The sequence below is a fragment of the Leptonychotes weddellii genome, chromosome 10, assembly GCF_054177405.1.
Source record: "Leptonychotes weddellii isolate Sample4059 chromosome 10, ASM5417740v2, whole genome shotgun sequence".
Classification (NCBI taxonomy): Eukaryota; Metazoa; Chordata; class Mammalia; order Carnivora; family Phocidae; genus Leptonychotes; species Leptonychotes weddellii.
Genome location: NC_138378.1, coordinates 1058136 through 1077737, shown reverse-complemented (window position 1 = coordinate 1077737; position 19602 = coordinate 1058136). Strand labels below are relative to the sequence as shown.

General features: G+C 55.4%; 2 protein-coding genes across 5 annotated transcripts in view; one reads left to right on the top strand and one right to left on the bottom strand.

Annotated features, from left to right (window-relative positions):
- Positions 1 to 4429, top strand: part of COL9A3 (collagen type IX alpha 3 chain) — a 16431-nt gene extending 12002 nt beyond the window's left edge. Inside the window, exons 25-26 of the mRNA XM_081832252.1 lie at positions 100 to 284; positions 4366 to 4429. Coding sequence (XP_081688378.1) covers positions 100 to 284; positions 4366 to 4429 — 249 coding nt within the window. The remainder of the gene's footprint in view (positions 1 to 99; positions 285 to 4365) is intronic.
- Positions 4430 to 6476: 2047 nt separating this feature from the next.
- The window catches only part of DIDO1 (death inducer-obliterator 1), a 51515-nt gene continuing 38389 nt past the window's right edge, over positions 6477 to 19602 (bottom strand). For all 4 annotated transcript variants that reach the window (XM_081832448.1, XM_081832447.1, XM_081832450.1 and 1 more), the window contains 3 exons: positions 19329 to 19418; positions 18275 to 18470; positions 6477 to 11078 (listed from right to left, as the gene is read on the bottom strand). In XM_081832448.1, the coding sequence (XP_081688574.1) occupies positions 8014 to 11078; positions 18275 to 18470; positions 19329 to 19418 (3351 nt within the window). In that variant the 3' untranslated portion in view covers positions 6477 to 8013. The remainder of the gene's footprint in view (positions 11079 to 18274; positions 18471 to 19328; positions 19419 to 19602) is intronic.

Genomic DNA, 19602 nt, shown 5'->3' with positions numbered 1-19602 from the left:
GAGGCGCGCGTCGAGCTCGCCGTCGGCCGCCGCCGCCTCCATGTGCGAGTAGAGGATGTGCTGCAGCTGCGTATACTCCACCTCCGTCATCTCCACCAGGCTCAGGTCGGTGGTCGTGAAGCTCAGCCCCGCCTCGCCCGGCGCCGCGTCCGCGCCCTCGGGGCCCGCCGGCCCGCCCGCCTGCGGCGGCTCCCGCGGCCCGGGGCCCGACATGCCGGAGCCAACGGCGGGGCGCGCGCGGCGGGGCCGGCGGGCACCGGGCCGGCGCGGCCTCGCCGGGCGACGTTGGGGGCGGGAAACCGCTGGGCCCGCAGCGCGCCTGCGCCGCCCCGCCCCGCAACGGAAACCCCACCCCCTGCGCCGCGGCCCCGCCCCCCGCCCCCGCCAACCGCCTGGCCGCCGCCCCGCCACGCCCCGCCCCGGACGGCGGTCGCCACGGGAGCTGCGCGCGCAGGTGTGTATGTCGGGGGGACGGGGCGGCAGGCTGCGCGCGCAGGTCGGGGGCGGGGCCGGCGGGCGCGTGCGCCCTAGCAGTTCACAGGTGAGATACCTTACCCCACGTACCTGTGTGACCTGGGGGCCTGCAGCCTGGTGACGGGTTCTCAGACCGGTGCGTCCCAGAACAGACAGCAGCCGTGCCCCCCGGGCGTGCAGCGCTCCCCTACCGCGTCCTTTCTGGGAGCAAATGCGAGATCATACCCTGCACGCGGTTTTAACACGCTTTTCTTTTCTCCCACTTAAAACGGAGGGAAGTGGCGGAGTCCTCAGTAAAACGTAGGAGGACAGCGGATTAATCCGAATAGAAAAAAACAAGTTAGAGCACTGATTTCCACACCAGATCAGAAATCAGCTGTAGATGATTGAAATACATAATCTTAAGTGAAATGACCAAGCCATTGAATGCATGGAATGACACGGGTAAAATCTTTGAGTAGATTCCAAGCACGGCACCGACACGGTCCGCAGTGTGCACGGAACCGCTAGATCTTGTTAAAGAGCAGATTCTAGGTCAGGCCTGGGGGGACCTGGAACCCACCTTTCTAGGGAGCCATCTGATGCAAGCGCAGCTGGTCAAAGGACCCCAACTTGAATAGCAAAATCACGGAGTACCGTGAAATTTACAATGGTTAAAAGAGAAAATAAAATCAAGGTTATGTCCAATATGGCTTTTCACGTATTGGAAATAAAGACCATTGGCCCCTACAGTGTCTTTTTGTTTCTTGTTTGGTTGGAGTTCTTGCAGATAGCAGTTTTCAAGCCTTCTTTTGTTTAGACATAAAATGTGAGAATGATCTGACTTTACTGGAGTTTGCATTCTAAATAAAATGTGAACAGAATACCAAACATGCTTTTCTAAAGTCATTGTAGCTCCCAGTGGTTCTGCCTACCCCTCAGGAGGCAGCCCTGCAGAGCTGAGAACCTGACTGAGAGTTCAAGCCGAGCCTAGTGTGCAGGGAGTGAGGAAGGCTCTGGCCATGGCTCCTGGGAGCAAGTAGCAGGCCTCCACCCCAAACATGCAAGAAAATAAAATTTCAGAGGGACCCTGAAGGAAGGACTAGCCCTTCAAGGACAGGAGGGCAGCATGGCACACATGGTCATTATCTAGGGGAAGACCCATGGTGGGTCATAAGGTCAGTTTAGTGACCCTGGACCCACAATTGAGAACAAAAAGGACATCATCCGTGTGAGCCATGTGTCATGAGGGTAAGTGTCAAATGTGAAACCGTTATACAAACATGTATTCTGTGAAACCAATGTGACTTGATATCAAAACCACATAAAGATAGTAACAGGAATATAAAACCACAGACCAATACCTGACATGAACAAACCTGCAAAAATTCTTGATAGAATCTTTACAAATTGAATCCAACAAGATTTCTGAAAAGGAATAATAGGTCATGACCAAGTAGATCTTATTCCAGTGACACGAGGGTTGTTTACATTTGAAAATCAACCAACGTCATTTACTGTATTTCAACCAACATCATTTACTGTATTAACAGGCCAAAAAGGAAAAAAAAAAAAAAGTGTTCACCAACTCTAACATCCATTTCTAATAAAAACTCTGCAAGCCGTGAATGGAAGGGAACTTCCTCAACCTGATAGAGGGCATCTATGAAATCACTACAGCCAGCATCATAATTACCAGTACGAGACTGAGTGTTTTCCCCTAGGTTAGGAAAAAGGCAAAGACCTCCACCATCGCTACTTGTATTCCACATTGTGCTGGAGGCTCTACTCGGCGCAAGAAAGCAAGCAGAAGGGAAGGCATCCAGACTGAGAGAGAAGAAGTGTAGCTGTCTTTCCTTGCAGACAACGTGACGATCTATGTAGAAAAGCCTATGGAATCTATAAAAAAGCTACCAAGGGACTTCACCAAGGTCACGGAATAGAAGAACAGCATTCAAATATCACTGTATCCTATACGCTAGCAACGAATTTGTGCACATTGTGGTTAAAATACAATACCATTTACAATCACTCAAAAATATGCTTAGGTATAAATTTAACAAAACACGTATAGGACACATATGTTGGATATCATACTGAGTATTTTCCTTAAAAATCGTCTGTGCTCTGCCTACTCATCCCTCCCTCCCTTGCCCCCTGGAAGCCACTGATCTTTGTGTTTGCATAATTTTGCTTTTTCCGGAATGTCATATAGTTGGCATCATGCAGTGTGTAGCCTTTTCTGATTGGCTTCTTTCACTGAGTGATACGCATTTAAGGTTCCTCTCTGTCTTCTCATGGCCTGACAGCTCATTTCTTCTTAGCCCTGAATGATATCTGCGGTCTGGATGGTCCACAGTTTATTTATTAATCACCTACCGAGGGGTATCTTGGTTGCTTCTGAATTTTGGCGATTATGAATAAAGCCACCATAAACATCCACGTGCAGGTTTTTGTGTGGGCATGAGTTTTCTACTTCTTTGGATAAATACCAACGAGTGTGGTTGTGGATCGTATTACAAGAGTTTCGTGAGAAACCACCAAACTGTCTTCCCAAGGGGCTGCCCCATTTCGTGCTCCCGCCAGCAGTGGATGAAGAATTCCTGCTGCTTCACATCCTCGCCAGCCTTGGGTGTCAGCGTTCTGGATTTCGGTCGTTCTGATAGGTGTGCTTGACAGCCTTTTGCAGACTCGATCACAGCACCAGCTAGATGGCTGCAACTTGCAGGGCTGGGCAGTGTCTTCCAGGATACAGCATATGCTCTAAGTCAGCAACCTGTTTATGGTGCTCCTTCTGCACAGCTGGGATTCATGGACCTGAGAATCAAGGGGTGGAAATGGGGTGGCTCCTTTCACTGTTCCCTCTCCTGATCCACGAGCTGAATCTCTGCTGTCTGTTCCCACAAGTTCTGGTTCTAGAAAGCTCAGGTTAAGGGGAAGAGAGGCCCGTCCAGTGACGCAGTGATTGGGCTGTGGGCTGGGGCAGCCACCTGGCCACGTGGGACCCTTCGTGCCAGTGAGCCAACGGGTAAAGAACAGAGACTGTACTGGCCAGGCTGATCAGGCCTGCCTGTCAAGGGGCAGAGGGCCCGAGGACATGCCTGGAATGCAGGAGGATTCCCTGGGGCGCCTCGCGGTACCCCCAAGTCCTGTGATTGGTCAGTGCAAAAGTTCAAGGACGCGATCCAGGCGGGCTTGCTGGGAGTTCAGGCCCATCAGGAAGGAAGCTTTGGGGCTCCCACCAGGCGGGGAGTGCCAGCCAGGGAGTGCGGACTGGATGGTGCAGAACGGCACGTGGCCAGCTGCGGAAGTGAGGACCACAGCAGCTGGGGCTGACCTTACCCCTGCCACCAAGCTGCAACCCCGAGTGTGAGCCCGCGGAGAACACCGGGAGGGACTGTCTCCTCCTGGGCATGCGCGCGTTTTCAGGATGGCTGCATCCAGTTAGGTGGGGGCATGACTTTGTCATTGGCTTTGTTTAGAAAATAGGGTTTCCCAACCTTTGAACACTGGTGACTCCCGGAGAAACCCTTCCAGACTTACGTTCCTCAACTCCCTTCCTCTGCTAGGACATTTTAGTGCCTCTGATGGGCCACGTGTGTGTGTGTGTGTGTGTGCTGGGCCCTTCGGAAGGCCACATACCATTGCAATACCTATGATCGGTACCCCCAGAACCAACTCTGGCCCCCTTGCGGGTGACCTTGCCCTGTGGCTAATGCATGCTTTGGGGGGAAATGTCTAGTGGGGCGATTGAAGTCACTGGTCAGAAACTGTCAAGTCTCGCAGGGGCGGGCGTGGTTGCACCTGCCCTTCCTACTGGTGGTGCGTGAAGGTGCCCGGGTCCTGACATGCCGTGCTGACCCACACTGTGTGTCTACGGTGGCTCAATCCCTCCTCTGTTTTTACTGGCAGTCCCGGATTTGTTCCCTTGGAGCTAGGGGTGGCCGTGCGACACAGCGCGACCAACAAGATCTAACCAGAAGTTGCGAACAGGGAGCCGATGGGGCAGGTATGCCCTGCGAGGCTCTATTCCTCCTGCTGGCTTCCTCCTAGAACAGGGAGGGGATGATGTGATGCCCACGGGGGCAGCCTTCTTGCAGCCCTGAGGACAAAGGGACCGGCTGAGGACGGGCTGTCAGTGACACTGAGGCCACTCTACCCCTTGGGACTGCCTGCCTCTAGGTTCCCGTGAGGCATAAGACAAAACTCTGTAGAATCTCTGTTCATTGGCGTTTCCTAAATGTATTTCCCTGGTGATATAGCCCTGAGCATCAGCAACGCAAGCACAGAAAAAAGGGGCCAGAAATACCATTAGGAATGCCTGTTTCCGGACCACGGCTTTTGCCCCCAGGGCGGTTGGGGGGGCAGCGGGGCAGATCTTGGTTTGCTGAATATGCTGCTTTCATTTCCTGTTCTCCTGGGTGGACACTTAGGACCCCACAGACCTACAGGGAGCATTCATTCTCTGCAAACTAGAAGGATATGAACCCTTCGAACAATGCGAAAAACACGAATAATGCCTTTAATACCTGATGCCTTTGGGAATCGCCCAGGATAAAACAAATGAAAAAAAGACACAAGAATGTATAGAATCCCAATTTTGTGAAAGAAAAATAGAGGGGAAGAAAATTCAGGGAAAATAGGCAAATGTTACCAGCAGTTACTGCTGGGTGTCAAGTCACGGGGTGTCTCGGTGCTCCTGTCTTCCCCCCAGGGTCCTATGGTGAGCGCCTACCGCATTGTCCCAAGGAGACCCAGCAGTCGGGGCCCGTCCCTGCCTCCCCTCCGAGGGGCCCCCGTCGGGCTTGCCCACAGGGGCGCGTGCTTCTCTCCGCCTCCCGCACAGTCCCCGCAGCTGCGCCCCCTCCCCAGCCCTGCCTCTAGGTGGGTCCCTGGGCTAGCGGGGGTGCGGTGGAGCTGGGGAGCGTGCCAGCCCCTTCCAGCTTTCTGGGGAACAGGCTCCTTTCATGCTCCCTCATGGCTACCTCTACGCAGCGCAGCCCGGCCAGTGAAGCACCAGGACTGGGGTTCCCACGCCGCTGGCACCCCCGCCAGGCCCCGCAGCTCGAGTCCCAGGGACTGCCCTGCCTGGCCATGTCCTCAAGCTGGACTCCTCACTAGTCGGGTTTCTGGAGAGCCACACACAGCTCGGGGCGCCCTGGATTGTGGGCACCGTTGGCTAAATGGGGTCACAGGTTGGAGGGGTGATGGCGTGACAGGTGGCAGGGTGAGGACAGCGCTGCCTGGTGCCGCAGGAAGGTTTCTTGGAGCCTCTGAAAGACAGGCTTTGGGATGAACACAAACAAAGCCAAGCATCTGAGGAGCAGACGATGGACTGAGGATTTTAACGTAGGGCCCAGTTTCCTGACATTTTGGGGAAACCCCTCTGATGGCAGTCTGCAGGCCTGAGGGCTCACGAGTCTGGGAGCCGGGCGCCATGCTCAGCACTCCTTAGCGTCTGTCCTGCACAGCTGGGGTCTTCCAACCTGCAGGGCCTGGGCAGCCAGCAGCTCTCCGTAGAGCGGCCCCCCACCCCCACGGTCAGGGCTGGCCCCTCAGGGTGCCCCGCAAATGAGCAGGCTCCACAGGCTTTTGTTGGCTGCGTGCTCCGCTGGGACGGGGGCCTGTCGTGCCGGAAGGGATGTCTTCGCTTCTGCACGCAGCGGAGTTAGGGGTGCACAAGCTGAGGAGGGGAAGTTCGGGCAAGGGGTCACCAGGTTGAGGGCAGTTATGGGTAGCGGTGACTAGCCCCAGGCCCATGCTGTGCCTACGCTCTAGCCGTGGCCACGTGTCGGTTCTCCTCGGCCTGAAGGCACCGCATCAGCCTACCGGCCACGGCCACGGCCACACTGTCCGCCCCACCACGTGCTCCCTGAGCGGCACCAGGCACTGGGGGGCGCGTCTAGCCACACACGGAGGAGACAGAGCAGTAGGGCGGGTCACCCAACTCGAGGCCGAGTGGGGGGCCCCCGTCCAGCCCCAAAGTCCCAACAGGGAAAAGCGACGGCACACGAGGGACAGAAAACCTTCTGTAGACGTTTATTCTACTTCAAGTAACAAAACCTATGGAGTTGCATGTTTTAATGTACAGTGATATCATACTTTGCAATATAAAATACAATTTACAGAAATTTCTATCAAGTAAACCTAAAGAAACACACTTGATTTTTACATTTGTGTATTTAAATTAGAAAAATTTGTTTTACATGTAAAAAACCCTTCACATCATATTAGATGTTGGAACTTGACACCACTTCAATGTAATTTAACCTACTGACGCTTGGTCTGGAACCAGTCACACCGAAATCACCAAGTTCTCCGTGTTCGTTGGTATCATTTGACCGTTTGTGCTAGAAAGTGAAAAATCTGTAGTGATGTACAATGGAATAGACTCCAAAGAATGAATGAAATTCTCTAATTTTACACTTGCAAAAGTAAGTTTATGAAAATATAAAAAAATTATGAAAGTGTATTTGTACAGTCAAATAAATTAGCAAGGTTTTCTCTATTTCCCTCTTTGGAAGTACTTGAAAATACGCGACCAGGAGCGGGATGCCGTTTGGGTCAACAGCGTCCCGGTTTGTTGTTCTCGAGCTAGAGCTACTGTCACTGTTTTCTGTCTCAGACTTGACACAAACACTGTTCCATTTTCAATGACAGACTTTAAAACGCATCACCGGCCAGGGCCACGGTCTGAGGCGGGTGCACCTTCCCTGGGCCACAGGAAGGACTGTGGGGATGGTTGAGTTTCACAAACAAAAATGCTCCTGATTATTCAAATCAAAGTCACCCCCCACCCCCGTTTTAAAGTGCACTTAATTGGCTTCTTTTCTCACTTTCTTTAAGCTGGTAAAGGTACACCTTTCTCAATAAATTGCTATTTAAAAAATGCAACAGTTTCTACTCGGACAGATGTAGCTTTTAATCCTGTTTTTGAGGAAAAAAACCATGTAAGGTGATATACGAAAACTGAGCAAAACTAAGAAATGTTTTGTTTCCTGGTTGAAATTTGTAATTCACATTTCCTTGTGACAAAAGAAAAACGCGTTTGTAAAAGCTCTTTCTCCCCATCCCCGGGAGGAGCGGAAGGCCTTCTCCCAGCCACCGCCCGCCTGCGCGTGGCCGCGCCCGCCCGTTGCCGCAGCTTTTCAGAAACAGAGATACAGAGATGTCAGTAAAGGTACGGCTCTAAGGTCCACGGAAATTCCCTTAAAATTTACTCTGGTCAAGTTACTGGAAAAGATAACTTTATAATCTGAAAAAGCAATATGCTTCTGTAGACACTTTCCCATTTCAGTAATTTTAAATGGAAATACTGAGTTCTTATTTTTTTTTAAAAAGCATCAGAATTGTAAAGATGTGAAATTTTGTAAGAAACCACTATACACAAAATTACAGTAATTTTTGAAGTCCAGAATATTCTATTCTGCATCTAAGTTCGCAGCTCTTTGCAAAACCACGTGCTCACCACAGCTGGGGCCGGCTCTCCGGGAGGCCGGCTGCGGGCGGGCGGCTGGGGCCAGAGCAGCCGCGGGGTCTCGTGTGGTCGGCGGGCGGCCGCTAGGTCTGCGCGGCGGGGGCGGCAGCCCGAGGGGCCTCAGCTTTGGGGTCGCGGGCGCCCTCCTTGCTTTTGCTGCGGTCCTTGCGCTCCCGGCCGTGGTCACGGGTCCGGTCACGGCCGCGCTCCCTGCTGCGAGACCGCTCCCGCTCCCGCCTGCGCTCCCGCTCCCGGTTTCGGCTGCGCTCCCGGCTCCGGCCCCACTCGGCCGCCCGCTCCGGCTCCCGCCCCCGGTCCCTGTCTGCACCGCGATCCCGACTCCGGTCCCACTCGCGCCCGGGGTCCTTGTCGCGGTGACGGCCCCGCTCGTGGCCCCTTTCCCAGTCCCGCTCCCGGCTCCAACGCCGCCCTCGCTCCCGCCGGCGCTCCTCCAGGGCCCTGCCCGGCCGGTTCTCTGGCAGCGCGGCCTCAGGCTCATCCAGAGGCTTTTCTTTGGGCCCGGCTTCAAACCGCTCCCTCGGCCGCCCTTCAAAGGCCTGGCTTCTGTACTCGTGGCCCTTGCCCTCACGGAAATCGGCCTCAGGGCCCTGTGTGGGCGCCTCTTCCCAGCGCTCCGGCCGGTGCAGCGGCGGGTGGCTGGGCAGCTCTAGCAGCGGCCTGGGGCCCGGCTTCAAACCCGGCGCCGGCGGGCCCTGGAAGTGGAAGCGGGGGGGTGTGGGCTCGCTCTTCTCGGGAAAGGGCACAGACCCTCTGGGTCCGCCAAACGGAAGGGGTGCTGGCGCCCGGGGGTTGGCAAATCTCGGCGGTGAGCTTACCCTCTGCTCCTCGAACTGCTGAGGCTGAATCCCCCTGGGTCCTGGCATGAAATTTGGTGCTTGGCCTCTGGGTCCTTCAAACTGACCAGGATGCGGCCCCCTTGGGCCCACAAAGTGGCCAGGGGGGGGCCCTCTCTGACCGCCAAACTGGGAGGGAGGGGGACCCCCTCGGGGCCCTTTAAACTGTGACAGCAGAGGCCTTCTCTGGCCTCCAAACTGGAAAGGCGCCGTGCTCCTACTCCCCATCAACTGGGCTTGTTCTGGCCCCTCAAACTGAGGAGCAGGGCCGGCCATCTCATCGTATGGGCTGTCCTGGAATTCCCTTTTCTCCCCGTGGGGGTCCTTCCGCTCTTCAAATTGGGGTGGTGCTGCTCCTCTGGGCCCCCCAAGGTGGGAGGGGGAGGGACCCCTGCCGTCCCCATAGGGAGGGGGCCCATGTGGCCCTGAGAACAAGGAAGGGATGGGCCCCTTCTGGGCCCCGAATCTGGCCGGCGGAGGCCCCCTTGGCCCATCGCTATTAGAAACGATATTCTCTTCTGAAAACGGAGGGACTGGCCCCCTTGGTCCTGGGAAACTGGGGCCATGAAGCCCCGACGTCCCAAAAGCGCGTGGTGCTGGGTCACGCTGGCCCTGAGATGGGGGCGGAGGGGCCCCTCCTCTCTGTCCAGCTGTGGGGAACGTGGCAGCCCCCTCACCGGGTCTGCACTGTGGCTCTCTGTCTCCTTCGGCTTCAACTGCCGGGTGGTCACCTTTTTCAGCAAACTGAACATTTCTCGGATCCTCGTACTGGGTCGAGCCAACCGATTTTTCCTGAGAGGTACACGCTGGGCCTGAGAAAGGGTCCCTCCCTCCAGGAGAGGGGAAACTCTGCCCGTCGTTCTGCGAAGGGAAGCCAGGCTGAAATGCGGTGCTGGGGGGCGTGGGCAACAGCACCTTGCGGGCAGGTCTGGGCATGCTGCCCGAGCCCGCCGAGGGCGGGCCGCCATCTGCCGGTGGCGGTACGGGGCTCAAGGAGCGCTCGTGCTTGGGGCCGTCCGGCTTGGCTGGCAGGGCAGTCTCTGCACCCTCTTCCCGGGCTGTGGGGGGCCTCGAGCCAGCTTCGCTCTCGCAGTGATCCGCGGCCAGGCGCCGGGCCTGCCGGGGGTCCCGACTCTGCCGCGGGTCGCAGCCGGGGCCGGCGGCTGGAGGGGCACCAGGGAGCGCAGCGGGGCGGCTGGCGGCCTGCTGCTCTTGCGGAAACAGCTCGGCCTGGGGCAGGGAGGACTTTGGGGGTGGCGACATGAGTGCCTCGGCCACGGAGAAGTGCGCCATGGAGGCCCCCACGGCGGCCCTCTGCTGCCGTAGCGCGGCTTCCTGCTCCTCCACCTGCCTCTTCTGCTCCTCAATCTGCTTGTTGAGCTCTTCTATCATCTTCTGCTGCTCCACCAGGGAGGGGGCTGCTCCGGGGGCCGCGGGCTCACCAGGCCTCTCCGTGGTGCCGCCCTTCCCGTCCGCACACATCCTGTTGGGCAGGTCGTCGATGGCCACTTTGGCTTCTTCTAAAATGGTCTCATCTTCTGGGTCATAGGCCACCTCCTCCCGCTCGGCGGTCTCGGGGGCCTTCTCTACATCAGGGCGCCTCCCACGCTCAAGCTGAGTGTCAAAGGCTCTCTCAGGACCGTACTCCTCTTCGGGGTCATACGGTCTGTCGTCTTCCTCGTCCTCCAGAGCTCTGTCTTTTGAGAACTGACCGAACTGCTGGACAATTGGATCTAGTAAAGGCGCCGCGGGCAGCCCGCCGTCGGCCTTGGCTTTGGAGTCTGGGTGGGAGGCTGGGGCGGACTCCATGGGCTCTCTGGCAGGGGGGTCAAATGACTTCTTCTTCCCAAACAGGGTCTGCAGGATGTGCTCCAGGGGCGAGGCTGTTTTCGGGGCGGAGGAATTGGCAGAGGCAGCGGCCACCGGAACAGCCACTGCGGGGGCTGAGGGGACGCTGCTCGTGGCTCCCGGTTTGAGCGAGGACAGGATCTTCAACACAGAGGACGAGGCTGGCGCAGCAGGAGGCTCCTGCAGCGGGGGCGGCGGTGGAGGAGTCCCTGGGGGTGTGGTGCTGACCGCCACGTCCCCGGAGCCCACCTGGGACTTGGGGGGCTTCCTCTCAGACTGCGGGGCCGCGGGCACTTTGGGATAGACTGGAACCTCCATTTCTTCTTGGGTCTGAGGGCGGATCCGCTTCTCCTCTACCTTCTCTAATTCTCCAGCATTTGAAGGACGTTTTATTCTCTGACAGATTACTAACCCAAGGATTATGTTGGGACGTGGTGACTCAAGACCTGAAAAACAAAATATTTGTGCAAATTTTAGAACCTAACTTCAGCCTTTGTTCCTCAGATGCAAACCCTATTGAGGGTTGTAGTGGAAGAAACTCACTGGCAAAGTAAAATCAAGTGTTTGAAGAGTTTACTGCAAAAGACTGCGGAGCCACGACCACAGAGCCCAGGGCCCAGCTCACGCGTAAATTCACCCGATTGTCACAATTTACGTTATAGATCTAAACACCAGATACACTGCTAAAGCAGCCGCAGGAGAGAGGAGGTGGGGAAGGCCATTATGCAAATATCAACATCTGCTAACCTACAGGGAGTGAGGCAAGGTGCACTAGGAGGGTTTTTCAACAAGATCTTAGCTGTGTTCTTTTATTTGCCTCTTGCTAACACATCAGAAAGGCAATAGCCTGTCCTGTCTTAACTGAGGATTTGCTCTACAGAAATGAAGCTGAAGGTTCGATCAGGGGGCCAGTCCGACAACTTGGTTACGATGCTCACCTCCGCACATGCCATTAGGTAAGTTCACTAGCTGCTGGTGTCCAAGTCGCAGTGAATGGGAAGGACCGTGCTGACTGAAATGGCTAACATAAATGTTCTTCTCGGTTTAGAAAGGCACTCAGTTAACAAGAGCTAAGTAGTGCTCACGGTCTCTGTAAGCACAGGACGGCACTGAGACACAAGCGCAGGGTGTTCAGGAAACTGGCCACGCGGAAGACCCTGGGGTTTCTGGGCACAGGACAGCTCTTAAACATAATCATTTCTTAAATAAAAAAAGATTATTCCATTCTGAATCGTACATCAGGAGTGTTAATATTTCAATAATGATTCTCCGCCCCACGCTCATAATAAATCCAGAACACCAAAAGAGGAACAAAAAAACCCAAGTCGCAAAACAGTAATTTTAGGGAGAAATGATATGCAAAAATTTGTCAATAGCGTAAGACACTTAAAATCAAATTGTATGAATTCACCTGATACGTTGTTGCTGTAGTATTCAGCTTTCACTTACTGAAAATCAGTAGTTTTCCCATTCTTTTTGGTTTTAAAGATGATCACAAGTCAAATAGTTGTTTTTGGACACCATTGTATAATTCCAAAATGTCTGTTAATCTTCCCAAATTCCAATAGAGCTGGGTTGACAGGCGGAGCACACGAGGGTGGAAGATGGCCCATCCAGCCCCCGAGGAGGAAAATCAGGTATGCCAGAGTGTGGTGGGGAGACGGAGCCTCTGCGCACACAACCTAGTGCTACCCTCCCTCCCCCCCATCGGGAAGGGCCTGCTTCACAGGCTCGTGCGTGAGAGCGGGATGCCCATGGACCTAACACACCAGGACCTGAACACCACCTTCATTAGAGACCTGGCTTCCAGAACATTCTCTCCCTGGCCGCCCCCCCCCCCCTCCCCCAATGCTGTGTATCCAGGAAAGGAAGAGCCTGGCAAAGGAGGGAATAGAGACTGGAAGGTCAGGCAGCCCACCCTGAGTGTCCTATCCGAATGTTTCTGCTCAGCAGACATGAAGGGTAATCTATCAAGTTCATTCCCTAATTAACATGAGTTAAGGGTATTTTAACTTCGAATGACATCTCTCTTACCCTACAGCCATTTACTGAACATTTGCTTACTCAGATCCAGTTTTGGGTATGATCAATTGCTGAAACGGCTCTCTCGTGGCCATTCTGGACCGAGTGTCTGGTGCCTGGCTCTCCCTGAGGAACTGACACGCGAGCCCAAGTGAAGGAGTGTACTCAGCCGCGTGGGTGGGTGCGAGCAAGGGCTGGGGAGCCTTGTGGAGGGGAAGTCCCCACGACTGCACTCAACGCAGAGGGCTGTGCCCCTCTTAAGGAAAAGCCCAACTCCTGGCGCACCAACGTCAAGGCTTGTGGCTGGGGGTCAGGTCTCAGGTCAGTAAGCTGTGCGTGACGGGCCAGTCCCGGTGTTGAACCCAGGAAGACCTGGTCTGGGGTCTGGTGAAGTGTGCCCTTCCAACTAAAACTCCCCAACAGTTTCACGGGCTGACTGGAGAAAACAATCACTACACCTAACCTCGGCAACGCTCTGCAGGTTCCAACCTCTGCTGTCCTAGTCATCACAGGCAAGATGGTTAAATTACTCAGTATTTACATTTGTTTTGACAGCAGCGAGCTCTCTGGACATTGGCATCTAATTAAGTAGCGTTCAACTCTCAACTACCTCATCTGCACAGATCTGTAAGTGATCTAACGAAGTTCCAGACTCGTAGTTCCAGTTTTGAATTTCGCCAAGATTTTAAATTTAAACTGGGTGGTCACAAAAATGCATACGTCTGTTTTGAAGTAGTCAGATCTTATCATCTGAATTGTGTGTTCATGTTATGGTTGCACAAATATCTGAAGTGTAACTAGCACCTTGGCAATAACTGACATTTGTGGAACAATAAAATTCACTGATCTGTCTCGGGCCTTAGGATCCACCTTTACTGAGATGAGGGTGCGCCCGACTCGACCCTGCCCTCTGCTGCCACAGGGCAGGTGGCAGGCAGGGTGACCTTGGGCAAGAGCAAATGGGTGCCCACACCTGGGGAGGCAGTAGAGGGCCGGCTCTCCTCCAGAACGTCCCACTCCCAGCCAGGGCCCTCTGCAGGCCTGCCCACTGCCAAGTGCTCCCCTGGAGAGGACAGGGTGTCCGAGCAGGTGCAGCAGCGGCCGTGGCCACACCGGCTGCAGCGTGGAGACCAAGGGCTCCAGCCCAGGGCACAGGGCTGCTTCTCTGCTTTTGCAAAATTCCTCCCTCTGTCCATCATTAGAAGCAGAGATGCTTACTTACCCACCGCCCTTTTGAGGGATGTTAAGTTTGTTAATTCATAAAGCCGATGAAAACAAGCAACTAGGTGGGTGGGAGATTGCAACAGGAGCTGCAGCTAGGGGTGCCATTCTCCATTTCCAGAGGAGTGATCACTCGGAACAAGGGTGTCGGCACCCACCCGCTCCGAAATGCCGGAGCAGATGTGTCTTCAGGGGACTGTGTGGGTCGCACAAGCCTCTGTGGTTGTAGGCAGTATGCAGGCATCCCCGAATGTTCTCAGTGGAAGGTCTCTAGCCTCAAGTCTCCACGGCTGGAATCAGACCCGTACAGAAAAAGTGGGCAAACCCAGGGACTGGGGACATCTGCCCCGCCGTGTGCCAACGGACTTCCTGACACCAGACCCGAGCCAGGATTTGTGTTCCTGCGTGTGAGCGGCAGGGAGGCCAGGGAAGGTGAAGGGGCTGGGAGCATGGCCCTGGGCCGCCCCCAAGCACCTCAAGCCTGACACAGCATGGGACAAAACTTTGTTTTAAACTACCTGAAAGCGGACTCCCGAACCCAAAACTACCAAAATGCTCTTACCCCCAAATCTATCTGGCACTCTATTTTTTTAAAATGAAAACTCTTATAGTCTGAATCCATCAAAACAAAATTTTCACTCCTGCTAAACAGAAACTGTGTGGGAGTTAACAGGCCATAGTTCTGAAGTATGACTTGCCTAGAAAGAGACTTGGCAAATACAGGGGAGACACCATATACCTCCCCCAACCCTGCACCCCCACCGCACACACACATAACACACACGCGCACACACGCACCTCTCCCTCTTTCCAATTTTGAATCCCTAAGACCCCGTACAAAGCCACTGGGCCCAGCGCGCGTTTCAGGTAAAAGGAGAGCGTTGTCTGTCTTCGTCCGGGCTACACGCCCAAAGGGGGGGTCGTGTTGGCTTATAAAAAATAAAGGTGGAGACTTTCGTCCTCCATCCCAGTGGACCTGTAACAGGTACCAAGAGCTACCAAATGGTTCAAATTCAAACAAACAGTGACCAGTTTCCATGAAATATTTTTATTGATTTCGAAGAAGAAAGTGGTACATTGAATTCAATACCATACTTGACTTTGAGAACGTGGGCACAGCCATGACTCTTTCTCACACACACACGCACACAGGAAAACTGAGGAGCGCTTACCTGGCAGGACTGCACCTCACAGAAGTTTCCAGCTAGTTAGAAAGCAGTTAGAGTGAATGCAGAAGACGGCACCATGGGTTTACAGGGTTCATGGAAACCGCCCTCCGCACTAAGCACCCGGCAGGCGGACTCCCTGCCCTCCCTCCCCACCCGCCTCCCCGTGCGTATCCTGGAAGCCCACCACCACTCCACAGGTGCTCCAGGCTGGAGCCTGCGCCCTACCGAGTCCCTCGGTCCCGGCCTGCCGGGGTCACAGGGGGCCGTAAGATGAACGTCCAACGTCAGCTGGATCAGAAACTCGGGCTTTCCAGGTGTCTTCTGAAACTGTGCCGTCAGGTTATTAAGAATGACACGTGGGACAGAACAAGACAACCTGGTATTTCTAATGGACAAATCCTACAAATTCACACGGACAAAAACGTCCTCAGAGAAGCTGAGCGTGCTCTCGGTGTGTCCTGACACGCTGCGTGGACACCTGGTGTGTGGGCCGAGGAGCGGCCACGTGTGGACACACGCTCCATGTTTACTGTCAGGAGCCCGACGCTGGGGAAACACTCAGCACTGGCCGAGGGGCAGGCGCATGCGGAGTCCCCAGGTTAGGAGCCTTCTGTGTCCTGCTTCTCAAGTGTGGACAGCAGGAGTTTGGGGAGAATCCCACATGGACGACATCTACGGGGCCCGCGAGTCCAGGAGGTGAGGGCACCTGTAGCTTTTCTCCACGAACCGAGCTTCAGGGAGAGCCGGTCACGCCCTTCTGCAACACCCTCCCCGCCTCCTGCTTACACAGCAGGCCCCTCACCCAAACCGGTGGCTTGCCGGAGCCGGAGTCCCGTGTCCGCCGAGGCCTGCGCTTCGTGTGCTGCGCAGAGACCGAGCGTGACAGACGGGGGAGGTGCAGACCCGGGCACAAGCGACTACGGGGTGTGCGACCTCAGGCAAGCGACAACTGTGGGCAGCGCAGGGGACTCCCCGGGAGAGTGGGCTGTGGTGGGAGTCAAGGGCGCCCCCATCAGGCTTGGGCAGTGCTCGCCGGCTGTTCTGCTGAGGGACGCCACGCTTTCACGGGGGTGCCACGCAGAGACTGACTCTGCGAGGACAGGGACCTCCACGACGGGAGACACACGCCCACGCCCAGCCTTTCACACGCGGCACACACCACGAAACCAGGACACACGGCCAGTTGGATCTAAAGAGCGCCAAGTCACGCTATGGGTACGTGACGCAGGTCAGGCAGAGAACCTGGCCGGGGCTCCAGGTTGTTTACTAGGAAAGTGTATAAAATACACACAGGTCATGATGGCAATAGGGGTATCAGAAGAATAAAAAAATATATGCTAAATACAGTTAAACCTAGAAGTCCCTTAAATTACAAAAAATCTTCAAAAGCTTATAAGCACAATTTCACTGATGACTACGTTTCTAAAGCCCTCCCTCCTGTCCTGTATTTACTGTGGATGGAAGTCTGTGGGTCATCCGGGTAGCCCTTCGGGTGGTGTTGGAGCTTCAGGAGTGCAGGTGGCCGGTCACCGAGCGTGTCCGGGTGGTCAGTGGCCATCACGCTTAGTGGATCTGGCGCGTGCCACCCACCCCACCGCCCTCCTTGTCCCTGTGTCACCCTGGAAGTGTCCCTTGCGACCCCCGCCCCTCTGCCAGCTGGGCTCCCCCCGCCGCGGCTCTGCTGGAGGGTCTCCTCACCTGTCCACTGCAGGGAGCCTGCTCCTGCCTCCGCATCAAGCCCAGCTCCTTGCAGCCCTGACCCAGCGGGACCTCCACACAGGCCTCCGCTTGCTCCCGACAGTGACATCTCCGGGAAGCTCACCCCCTGCGGACCTCGCAGCTGGGGCGGCAGGAGGAGCTTTAGCCCGGCTTCAGGGAGGCTGCGGATCTCAGCCGCGGCTCTGTGAACACCCAGTGTCTGTGTTACCAGGGAACCCTACGCTTCTGCTTACGCTACATCCTCCATACGAGCTTCTATGCTGGTGACTGACTGGAGGCTCTTCACAGGGCCTGGGAGGCCAGCTTCTTCCTCTTCACCCTCGGGGACTCAGGACGGTCATCCGGGGAGCGGGCCAGCACGCTGCACACAGCTGCTCGCCAAGAACCTCCAGCAAGGTTCTTTCTGCCACCCGCTAGGGGGCGTCTCTTCACCCCAAGGGTTCGCGAGAGGACCCCCTCAAGTCCTTTGCTTTTAAACTGTACTCGGCATTAAGGTGACTCGCTGGAGTGTGCTGGCAGCTATCTACCCCCCCAGTTACGGATACCAGCCCACAGCACTGTGGGCCGGCTTCTGACATGTAGGGACCAACCGAGCCCGGCTCAAGCGCTAAGAACACACTCCGGTCGGGACCCGGACATGCGTGTGGGTGGCGCGCCCTGGCCCGAGCAGCCCTGCTGGGCCTAGCTACGGTTTAGGTGCGGTGAGTACGGCATGCGGCTGTGGCGGGAACACTGGCCGGGACTGGCGACAGGGCCAGGGCCACAGAGGTGCCAGGTCTAGGCAGCGCCAGCAAGGGCCTGGCGTTCAGCCGTGGCTCTAGAACAACAAAGCACCTCGAGAGCGTTCACCGTGCGTTCTCCGGTGTCTCCGTCCTTCGGGGACTTCATGACCAAGGAGACACTTCAATGTGGGCATCTTCTGCCAGCTGCGTACTCAGTCACGTGGACTTCTCAGGGCTTAACAGGAGTGGGCCCCTCACACACCATGTCCCCTTTGGAATCACCCTCAACCCCTTGACACATCTGAGCTCTTTTTTTTTTTTAAAGAACTAATTTGTAAATAATCTTCTAAAAATACCGCTTTCTAAGGAATGAACAAACACAGAATAGCTTTCCTGTATCTCTTGCCTGGCATCTGCCCACCCCGGAGCTGCGGGGCAAGCACAAGCATCCCCCAAGCCAGCTGTGAGGATCACCTTCCTGTCCGGCCCTTTTCTGGCCTCCACTGACCTGAGGCCATGACCAGCTGGCTGGACGCTGTGGGATTTTCCCCTCTTCATGTCACTTTTCTAAGACAATTCACGCCAACAGGAAGGGCATTTCTAGCGCCGCCCTCCGGTATCCCAGAAGCCGAGCTCTAGAGCTAAACGGGGCTCCATCTGCACTCCTCGTTCCTGCTGCTAGAAAGCCACGGTCTGGGTGAGGTGGCAGATCTGCCCGCGTGGTGTTGGAAGGAAAGGGACGTGTGGGGTCAGGTGTGCACAGTCACCACTCACAAAGTTGGCGCTTACCTGGTCCCTCAAAGGGCAAGAGTTTGGATGGAATGGGGTCCTTAGCACTCAGTGGGATCAGGTAGAGGTCCTTGACGTGCCTGCTGTTATTAGCTACAACACCAAAGCGGCCACGGCTGCTGAAATAGGAGTAGAGAGAGATATAGGCCACCTCCTCCTCCTCGGTCGCGGGGTGGAATCGGATCAAACACAGCTCCTGCAGCACAGAGACAGGGCGAGAGAGCGTTGGCCCGCGGCTGCTCGGAGCAGGCATGCGCGCTCAGCTTCCATCTAAACCTCAAAGGCCGTCTGAAACGAGAGAAACGAGCGCTTCTCGGCCCGGTCCCCACAGTCCTGCCGTCACCCGGTGCATCAGGATGATGGAGTGGGAGGGACAGCAGGGGCCCCAGCATCGGGCTGCTGGATTCAAACCTTGGTTTCGGCGGCAATCTCCTGAAGACCACTTCTACTCCTAGCCCCGCTATTCCCGAAACAGCCCTTCCTGTGTGTCCCTGGACCACATGTCATCCGCTGCGGTGCTGGCCTAGAGCAGAGTCTGACGCGGACTGTGAGGACAGTGGTCCCGATCACCTGGCTGTGTGACCTACACAAGAGCCGAGTGCGGCTCCATAACGGGAAGGCTCAACGAGACCAGAGGGTCTGAGCCCCACGTGCGCCTGAGGAAAACCGCAGCCCTTCCCCATGCATGCATGCCCAGCTGTGGCTGCAACTCCGGGGCTCAGAGCCTCCAGACCCAGGGCCCGGGCCTTGCGGGAGCCAGGTCACCTTCCGGCACCTGCCAGCTCCCTCAGTCACAGAAACAATGGGGAGACATGGTGCCTGTGTTTCTCACCGACCCTGAACCGCACACACATTAATGTAAATTGTAATAAAACTGCCATTACCGTGTTACCCAAACACACAGTTATCCCGCTATAAATGTCATTTTAAACATTTACCTGGCAACATTTAATAACTTATAGGCTGACGTTGCAAGTACTAACCCATCAAGAAAGACTTGCATTTACACAAACGCCTTCCTCCACGGGTGCAGAGATTAGACTATGGCAGGTACCTTAGACACAGAAGATTTGAGTTTGCCGACATAATCCCAAACTGTTCTGGGTGTGATCCTTCCACCAATGTGAATCGTGTCCGGCAGGTCCTAAACAAAACGTACTTTGGGTAAATGACCAGTAAAACTGCAGCACTTTAGACTGACGTAGTAATTTCAAGGCACCAAGCTACCCGAGATTCAAGAAGACCACAACTCCTCCACAGAAAATGGTTAACACTAGCACTAAATATTGGTTGGTTAGCATCCAGGATTACGGGTCCCCAGGAATGAG